Source organism: Schistosoma mansoni, chromosome 4 (genome assembly GCF_000237925.1).
Source record: "Schistosoma mansoni strain Puerto Rico chromosome 4, complete genome".
Lineage (NCBI taxonomy): Eukaryota > Metazoa > Platyhelminthes > Trematoda > Strigeidida > Schistosomatidae > Schistosoma > Schistosoma mansoni.
Genome location: NC_031498.1, coordinates 21,308,830 through 21,319,605, shown reverse-complemented (window position 1 = coordinate 21,319,605; position 10,776 = coordinate 21,308,830). Strand labels below are relative to the sequence as shown.

Sequence of the window (10,776 nt, the reverse complement as noted above, 5' to 3'; positions counted from 1 at the left end):
GAATTCAGCTTACGCCTGTAGCTCCTCTAGAGTTATTGCCGGCTCTTTAGCCCACACAAAGAAGGAGGGTCGGGCATGGAGTCGGCAACTCCATCCTGTAGAAAAAGATCTTGCTAAAATAACGCCAACCAGATTAAACAAATCAAGCCATTTAAACTCTGCCCTCTGAGTTCAAGGAAGAACTTTGAAGTCTCGTGATAAAAACCAATAAAAACCCCTTCTAACAATCACAGCAACAATCAATATAGGTACGTGAAATATTCGGACAATGTGGGAGACTGGAAAGACCAGTCAAATAGCAACGGAAACGAGGAGATACAAATAGGCAATACTTGAAATCAGCGAAACCCATTGGACTCAAGCTGGACAACAAAGACTAGATACAGGAGAGATGTTTGCTTTCCAGATTATTTTGATTACGAAAACTTAAATACATTGGTGAGGTTACCAGTCATATAAGATTTTTAGTGCCTAACTAATCTATTTAGAGAAAAACATAATGATTTATCTACCTTCTAAAATTTTCTGAAAATTTTCAAGAATTTCAATTGTCCTGGTGACTGTGAGTTTGACCACAAACGACGACTATCACGTAATGAAATTGGGCGAAGCTTGAGTAAGAACCGAGAAGTCTGGTGGTCGGAACGTGCCAATGAGGTAGAAGCAACAACTGCATCTGATAACTTCTGGAAGCTCTTTCGACTCATCCGAGTCACTGGCAGCAAAAAGTCCGGTGTGAGTGAAACAATCTGTGAAGATGACGGGATGCCAACCACTAACATCTGTCGACGTCTTGGACGATGGGCAGAGTTCTCCGAAGGGCGGTTCAACTAGCCTGCTGCTCCGGCAACATCGATCAGATTGTTCTGCCCTCCATGGCCCGTGACGACTGATTCATCTAACGAGATCACAGTCCTTAAGGAAATCCAACTCTTAAAGCTCCACAAATCACTAGGCCCAGATAGCTTACCTGTGGCCCGTTTTTCGAGATAGTGGCAACCTTCTGGTTGGGGAACCGACTACATTGTTTATAAACGTCTGGTTCCAACATCGTGGAATGTGTCGATAGTTGTTCCTATCTTTAAAAAAGGTTCACATCATCTATTGAACAATTATCAGGCTATAAGTCTACTTCCCATAGCATCCAAACTATTGGCTCCTGTCATACTTCGTAGGTTGTTCAAATTCCGAGAAAGGTTGACTCGCGAGGAGCAGACTGGTTTTCGTCCTGGTCGACGATGTATTGATTATATCTCCGCCCTCCACCAAAAGTTAGGACACCGTCATACTTATCACAGGTCAGCAATCATAGTGTTTCTTGATATCAGAGCCACCCTTGATTCGTTGGACAGGGCTGTTCTCTGGTATTGTCTATTGAAGAGGGGTGTGCCTGAGAAGTTTATTAACATCTTAAAGGCCCTATATACAAACAGCTCAGGCAGAGTGAGGGCATACAACCACCTCTCTCCCATTGTTCCATTCAAGCAGTGAGATTAAACAGGGTTGCCCAATCTCATCATTCCTCCTCAACTTTACTACCGACGACGTTCTGGAAACAGCCCTGATGGATGTAGGTAATGGCGGTGTTTATCTGTTGCCTTAAGAAAGACTTCTCGACCTTGAGTATGCGGACGATATTGTCTTACTGTGCGATAATGTCCAAGGCATGCAATCCGCACTTAATCAGTTGACAATTAGTGTCCGTAGGTATGGTATGTGCTTTGCACCTTCGAAGCGCAAAGTACTTTGACAAGACTGGTAGGATTCTATTCCCGCACTCACCCTGTATAGTTAGCAGATTGAGGTAGTCGAGAAGTTCGTGTATCTAGGTAGCTGAGTATGTGGAAGGAAGGCTGTACTTGTTATATCTTGTGGCCGAGTGGATGCCCAGTTAATGTATGACGTGATAAGACCGCCAATCAGAGAGCAGCGAATTGTCGATTGGAACAGTGACACACGAATCCGTACGAGCAGTCTAGAGTACGAATCGGTCCTGCTTTCTGCCTAGCCCAGCCAGTTAAGTCTAGAACACCAATAACAGCCTCTGTGGTATGAATCATTGTATTTCAAACATACTGAGTTTATATACCAAATAGACTGACCACATCGTACCAATAAAATAGAAAATAACATTTGTACGAGATTCAGCCAAATGTGGGAGGCAGCAATTAATAGACCAGGGATAACTCAAGAATGGTAAACCGTATAATATTAGTTTATAGTTCAAAATGATGCTTATAATAAGGGGAAAATGAACACGAATAGTTCAGTTACTTAGCAATTATACGATAAGAAAATATATGCATAATATTGGTCCATGAATGGGTCCCAAAGTTACCATTCACGATTGTTATCGGGACATAACAGTACTGAACCTTTGTGAGGCTGTTTCTACAGTTGTCCAGTGCTTCTTTAGCTTCAGTTTCATCTTGGCGACCGCCAGCTGGTGGTGATTTAAAGCTATGTCAGTTCATCCCTTGGTTCTCACGCCTTCCATCGACCTTGCGAATTTTTTAATGATGCAAATATGATCGATCTGTGTAGTGTGATTCGGTGATGTCCGTGTAGTTTTGTGTATACGTTTGTGGGGGAAAATAGTGTCGCCTATAACGACTTTGTTGAATGCACGTAAATTTGCAAATCTATCACCATTCTCGTTCGTTCCTCCCAGTCAGTCCATGTGGTTTGATGATATCTTCATATTCGGTGTTGTCCACTCCGACTTTGGCGTTTAGATTTATCAGAATAGTCAGATCTTTTTTGAGCACTTTGCTATGGTTAATTGAAGCCTTTCGTAGAAGTGATCTTTATTGTCGTCATTGGTCGCCTGTCCAGCTTGGATCCAGTGGGTTCCATTTATCCCGAGAATCTCTAAGTTGTTTCTCTTCATTTTCGGAGCTATTTGGTTGGTCGTCCCGGTCTCCTACATTGTCTAAACATTCCATGTACGTATATTAATTGTTCTGGTCGTTAGAAGGCGGATCGGCCTTGTGACTTCTGAATAGTCTCGGCTTTCATCATGAGGCGTCATAATTTTTCCTTCAATTTGGAGGGCAGAGTTTTAATAGTTTGAATATTTTTTTCTGGTTAGCGTTTATATATATATATATATATATATATATACGCACGTGGCCATGTGTGACCATTTGGAGAGGGAGAGCTGACTCTCCCCACTCTCGACCGTACCAGGGAATTTTGGGGTCTTGTGAATTCACTCATAATCTTTGTTTATTACCCTATGCGTGTAGCCTAAACACCAATTACTCAATAGTTTTAACGTACTCAACCGTTCAAAAACATTTACAATCAAATACTAGCCACTTATGAATATCCTCTATTATTAAAGGTCACCTACACAGTCTTAAAGTCGATCACTACATACTACTGCACAGTATACTCATCTTTTGGTTAACAGACGAATAACAAGAAATTTTATTATTATTTTATTGTTAGGTTAATCCATTATTGAAAGTGCTAAATGCGACTCTACAAGAACGCTATGTGAATGATGTAGCAGTTAATCGATTTTTATCTGACTTCAGATCATCTATCAATGACGAATGCAACGACGGTATAAAAAAAACTTCGGTAAGTTGTGCCGTTTATTTCTATTTCATTAATTCTAAACAACTACAACGATGATGACGAAAAATTTATCATGCAGTGACTGATTTTCAAAGGTTCGTAGGATGAGAACATTAGTTTGTCAAGAAAAAAATTTTCTTTACAATAAAGTTTGAAATTGTTTTCCAAAACTTAATTTTAAAATAATTTGGGTATTTGACAAAATGACAGTTTTTATACTTGATTAATAGATTTTGAACAGGATAAATGTAAACACTACCATTGGATATTTGAACACAAACACGTCCATCAGTTGGATAACAAAATGTAGTTACTCTGGCTAATTTACTTTTGTTTCTTTACACGAGTGTTTTAAATTCCTAAGCAGATGAAGACGTCTGGGTAACTAGCTGAGAGATGAGGAAAACGACAATCCAATCACAACATACTATATATATATATATACATATATATACATATATATATATATATATATATATATATATATATATATATATATATATACCCGACCGCAGCTGCTACCTTGACGTGGTGGTCGGGCTTGCCTATCGTGATGACCCAACCGAGCTATATTGGCTAGAACATATGTTCCTGTAGGTTCTACCATGCCAGGCAGGTCGATTGGAGAACCGTAAGACTAAAAGCAGAAACTCCAAGTCTGAGCGCGAAGTCGTACTGCTGACTGTAGGGGTGTGTGACATCAGTAAGGTGTTTCCCTCGGACAACCAGCATCTGGGGCGATGCTGCCTTCCCACAAGGAAGGAAGTGGTTAGAAAAGGTCAACCCTGAAAATGTCACGCTTCACCTTACCTCACGGATTTCCTTCTCCGGCGGTAAGGCCCTTTGAATAACGAAACTAACACGTCAAAAACCTCTCACAAAAAGGCTGTTAGTGACCGGCATCAAGCAGTTGCCCCTTGGTTGCCAAGATAAAACTGAAGCTAAGGAAGCACTGGACAACTGAGGAAACAGCATCACAAAGGTTCAGTACAGCCTTCCTTCCACATACTCAGCTACCTAGATACACGAACTTCTCGACTACCTCAATCTGCTAACTATACAGGGTGAGTGCGGGAATAGAATCCTACCAGTCTTGTCAAAGTACTTTGCGCTTCGAAGGTGCAAAGCACATACCATACCTACGGACACTAATTGTCAACTGATTAAGTGCGGATTGCATGCCTTGGACATTATCGCACAGTAAGACAATATCGTCCGCATACTCAAGGTCGAGAAGTCTTTCTTAAGGCAACAGATAAACACCGCCATTACCTACATCCATCAGGGCTGTTTCCAGAACGTCGTCGGTAGTAAAGTTGAGGAGGAATGATGAGATTGGGCAACCCTGTTTAATCCCACTGCTTGAATGGAACAATGGGAGAGAGGTGGTTGTATGCCTCCTTATACCATTGTTTGTGTTTAAATAAATAAATCAATGGCCCCTTAAGAAAACCATTTGTATCTGTTCGGGCACCTGGACCGTATCCCAGGCCTCACACAAATCAAATAGTAAAGTTTGGCGCAAATATATTTATTGCCTCCTTGTACTAATATTTTTGTTTAAATAAATAAATAGTTAATGTATTAGATAATTAAAGCTACTATTTTTACACAAAATAGTATAATTAGTGGTTGCTTCTCAAATCATAGATGAATGATTCTAGATTAATAAACGTCATATAACATTAAAATGATCCTTTTATTTCCAGGCATCATAAAGAAATGGTCTAATCATAATCACTAACTGATTTAACTTTGCGAATTTAAAATTAATATCTTTCTGATAAGCTGAAGACTTTTTTTATTCTTTCTCATCATTATCATCATTTTAATAGTTTCACTTTTTCTACAATATTTACCATAGTTGCAGTCTTCTTCACGATCAATCATTACAAAGAATATACCTACTCAGATATCTTTAAATCGTTCAACAATTGGCGATGGAATAATTCTAGCATGTATGACTTTTCCAGCACCACGTGATAGTAAACGATTACAAAAATTACTCAGTTTACTTGGTGAAATTGGACAAATTAATTTAGAAGATCATGAAGAACAAATATGTGATAGTATGAGACTTCGATTACGATTATTTGTCCGACGTGTTATTAATTTAGTAAGTGAGAATATGTGCGGGTTTTTTTACCCACCCATTGTGTATATTTTTGAATGATACACTATTGTTTTTATCGACTTACTTGAACAAGATCTCTTCTGAAGTAGGCGGCTATTTGTTAAAGCACTTGCCATTTCTTTACAAAGATATTTTTTGTCAATCTACTGAATTATATACTTTTATAGTTAGACGACTACTATATTATAACGACAACTTTGAGGGCTTGTCAGTCAAATAGTGTTGAATTACAAAACAATTTCTAATAAAACGTAATCAAATTACGATGGATAAACAGTTTCAACATGATAAATAAAAGAATAAAAGGTAAGCTTAATAATTAGGAATCCAACTAGATTTAGTAGTCAAGATTACAATTGTTAAGGTTGGAAGTCATAGAATCAGGTGTTAGCGCTACAATATATGTTTAGAGTTTAAGAATACTTTCTGACTATAAAAACACTTGATTATTCCTTAAAAAGCATCATTTACGTTCAGGTACAGTCTGTGTCAAAAGCGTGTATTTCTTTTTAATTTGGCTTACGCACTATGGCAAATTCACCATGAAATTTGTTTTTTGACAATTTCAAGCATTTTTATAAACTACAAACTAATTCGACTTATTTTTTTGGTAAAATATATGTTATCGTGTGAGGAAAGTCATCCCCTTTCAGTGTTCAATAAAAGTGAAATATTTAGCCCTTCCTATCATTTTTCTGTCTGTTTAGTGTATTAGTGCTGCATATAAAAGCAATAATTTTCACTGGGGATGATCTCATTCCAACCACCTAAATTTATGCTCATGTATCTTCCGTAAATACACTACTGTCACGCATCCCGACTCCCCGACTAGAAAAGCAAATGGAAGGAAAGTTAAGGCTTAAAATTAAAATCTTTGTGAGAATTATGCTTTTATACCAGTCAGTCATTCACTAGATATACGGAAAAATGAGCGAAAATGTATGATGACGAACATTTGCTGAACATCGATACACGTATTTGTTACCTACATTTATCCTATTCTTTGCTATCCTTCACAACAATTTGAATTTTGCACAAAATGAGGTGGACGCTATCTTAAATCCAATTGGTTCTTTTAGATTCATCGGTATAATATAATCTTGCTTTTTCCTACTTTAAGAACTTTCAAGGGTAAAGTCTTCCACAAATTGTAACTTTTTATTGTCTTGTCTTCACAACTGCCGATAGAACAAAAATTTTCATATCGTACAAAGTTCGAATCAACAAACATTGAGATAAATAATATATTTCTAATATCTCAATAAGTAGAAAAATTAGATTTTCTGACGTTTCGCGAGTCAGTGTAAGCCACTTCTTCAAAGAATAAATAACCAAACGAAAATTAATCCAAGTTTGAATGGTACAATAATCGGGATACCGATTAACCATACAGTTATGATAACCCGAACTCCGCCTGTAGCTCTTCTAGAGTTACTGCCGGTCCCAAGCCCGGGTAAAGGAGGAGGGTTGGGCATGGGGTTAGCGACCCCATCCCGTAGAAAAGCTAACTCGCTAAAAAAACGCTAACCAGAAAAAATAATTCAAACCATTTAAACTCTGCCCTGGGAGTTGAAGGAATAATTATGACGTCTCATGATGAAAGCCGAAATTCTTCGGAAGTCACGAAACCGATGCACCTTCTAACAACCAGAGCAACACTCTTTATAGGTACATGGAACGTCCGGACAATGTGGGAGACAGGAAAGACCAGCCAAATAGCAATGGAAATGAGGAGATACAACTTGGCAGTACTCGGAATCAGCGAAACCCATTGGACACAAACTGGACAACAAAGGCTGGGTACAGGAGAGATGCTGCTGTACTCCGGTCACGAAGGGGAAAATGCTCCACACACTCAGGGAGTTGCTCCAATGCTGTCCAAAAAAGCACGAAATGCACTTGTGGGATGGGAATCTCATGGACCCAGGATAATCAAAGCATCATTCAGAACAAAGAAGCAAGGGATCACAATGAATGTTATCCAATGTTATGCACCCACCAATGATAGCAACGACGATGAGGAGGACAACTGGAAAGGGATCAAAGAAGCACTAACTTCAACGTGTCAGGAGGTTCTTGGTCCTAAGAAGCATCATCACAAGGAATGGATCTCTATGGGAACCCTGGACAAAATTCAAGAAAGGAAGAACAAGAAACTAGCAATTAACAACAGCCGAACACGAGCAGAGAAAGTCAAAGCACAAGCAGACTACGCAGAAGCAAACAGGGAAGTGAAGAAAAGCATTAAAGCCGACAAGCAGAAATACATGGGAGAACATGGGAGCAACGGCGGCGGAAAAAGCTGCGAGAGAAGGGAATATGAAATAACTATATGGTACAACGAAGAAATTGGCAGGGAGATATAGCAAACCAAAGAGACCAGTCAAGGACAAAGAAGGAAAGACAATCACTGAGATTCAAGAACAGAGGAAAAGATGGGCAGAATACTTCGAGGAACTGCTGAATAGACCAGCCCCACTGAACCCACTGAACATCGAAGCAGCCCATACTGACCTTCCAATAGATGTCACTCCACCAACGATCGAAGAAGTCAAGATGGCCATCAGACAAATCAAAAGTGGGAAGGTGGCAGGACCTGACAATATACCAGCAGAAGCACTGAAGTCAGACATTGAAATAACTGCAAATATGCTTCACCTTCTATTCAAGAAGATTTGGGAAGAGGAACAAGTGCCAATGGACTGGAAAGAAGGATATCTCATCAAGATACCAAAGAAAGGAGATCTGAGCCAATGTGAGAACTACAGAGGCATCAGTTTGTTATCAGTACCAGGAAAAGTTTTCAACAGAGTGCTGCTGAATCGGATGAAAGACGCAGTAGACGCCGAACTTCGGGATTATCAGGCTGGATTCCGTAAGGATCGGTCGTGCACAGACCAGATTGCGACACTACGGATCATCGTTGAACAATCAGTTGAGTGGAACTCATCACTATACGTCAACTTCATTGACTATGAGAAGGCGTTTGACAGCGTGGACAGGAGAACATTATGGAAACTTCTTCGACACTATGGAGTTCCTGAAAAGATTGTCAACGTTATCCAAAACTCATACGATGGACTACAGTGCAAAGTGGTGCATGGAGGACAGCTGACAGATGCATTTCCAGTAAGGACCGGAGTCAGACAAGGCTGTCTACTCTCCCCATTTCTCTTCCTTCTAGTGATTGACTGGATTATGAAGAATTCGACATCTGAAAGGAAATACGGAATACAATGAACAGCTCAGAATCAATTAGATGATTTGGACTTCGCAGATGACCTAGCCCTCCTCTCTCATACACACGAACAAATGCAGATAAAGACCGCAAATGTAGCAGCAGCCTCCGCATCGATAGGCCTCCACATTCATAAAGGAAAAAGCGAGATTCTCAAATGCAACACGGAGAACACCAACCCAATCACACTTGATGGCGAAACTCTGGAAGAGGTGGAAACATTCAAGTACCTGGGGAGCATCGTTGATAAACAAGGAGGATCGGATACAGATGTAAAGGCGAGGATTGGCAAAGCAAGGGCAGCATTTCTACAATTGAAGAACATATGGAACTCAAAACAACTCTCAACCAATTTCAAGGTCAGAATCTTTAATAGGAACGTCAAGACAGTCCTACTGTATGGAGCTGAATCGTGGAGAACTACTACGGCCATCATCAGGAAGGTACAACTGTTTATAAACAGTTGTCTACGCAAAATACTCAACATCCATTGGCCGGATACTATCAGCAACAGCGTTTTATGGGAGAGAATAAACCAGCTTCCAGCTGAAGAAGAAATTAGGAAAAGACGTTGGAAGTGGATCGGACATACATTAAGGAAATCACCAATATGCATCACGACTCAATCCCTAACTTGGAATCCGGAAGGGAAGCGGAAAAGAGGAAGGCCAAAGAACACACTACGCCGGGAAATAGAAGCCGATATGAAAAGGATGAATAGCAACTGGAAAGAACTGGAAAGGAAGGCTCAGGACAGAGTTGGATGGAGAATGCTGGTGAGCGGCCTATGCTCCTCGACGAGGGGTAACAGGCGTAAGTAAGTAAGTAAGTATGATAACCCGAAAGACTCTGGTTCTGATCTATCGCAGGATCATTGATGTACAGTGTTAGGCAGTTTCATACTAAAACAAATCGATCTGTATCAAGTACAACTTATAAATTAAATTAATCTCCACACGATCCCTTGTAATGAATTTTTCATTGTTAAGTGTTACTTTCCCTTATTTTTACAGCTTGATGAATACAAAAATGAATCTATTTATCTAGTTAGCTTCGGTGTTGGTTCGTTACTTATGTTATTATCTGTTATACATATACTTTCACTGAATAATTCTCGTTCAGAAAATAATTATACCAATCGAACAAGTATAAATGGAATTATTTGTATTGGTTTACCATTAATTGGTTTAAGAGGTAAACGAGGTGAATTGAATGATCCACTCCTATCGATACCAGCTTTACCAATATTATTTATTATAGGCGCTAGAAGTCGACTTGGTGGTTATAAAGAAGCTATTGAATTTCGAAAGAGATTATTCAATGCTAGACGAAGAAAACGTCAGCTAATTTTTCGAACTGATAATAATGACAATGATAATTTAATTCATATGAATTATACTAATCATTTTCGACATAAAATCAATGGGTCATCTAGCGTTACCCCTACTACTACTGTTGTTCATGATGATAATGATGAATTGAATTCGATTTCACCAACTTTTGATGTATTAGTTATTGGAGGCGCCGACCATTTACTTCGAATGCAACCATCTGCATGTAGGCGTTGGTGTACTACACAAAGTAGAGTAGATATTAGAATGATGGTAAGTTAAATTAGACTTACCTTAACGCAATGTATCTATATATTTGTTTGTTCTAAGTTCATTTTATAATTTCATACAATTATTACTATGGTTTATTTTTGGTTTGCTAATAAAATAAGACTTTTATATAGATTAGTACTTAACTAAGTATTAGAAATAGTATTTTTGACCAAGCATTTTATTGACGACAATCTCTCACTTGAAGATAAATTTTG

At 39.0% G+C, this 10,776-nt stretch overlaps 1 protein-coding gene across 1 annotated transcript in view; it reads left to right on the top strand.

Moving 5' to 3' along the window:
* Smp_130840 (hypothetical protein) overlaps positions 1 to 10,570 on the top strand; it is a gene marked incomplete at both ends in the record, with an annotated part of 11,940 nt that extends 1,370 nt beyond the window's left edge. The window contains 3 exons of the mRNA XM_018797180.1: positions 3,454 to 3,588; positions 5,450 to 5,701; positions 9,971 to 10,570. Coding sequence (XP_018652247.1) covers positions 3,454 to 3,588; positions 5,450 to 5,701; positions 9,971 to 10,570 — 987 coding nt within the window. The remainder of the gene's footprint in view (positions 1 to 3,453; positions 3,589 to 5,449; positions 5,702 to 9,970) is intronic.
* Between the last annotated feature and the right edge of the window lie 206 nt (positions 10,571 to 10,776).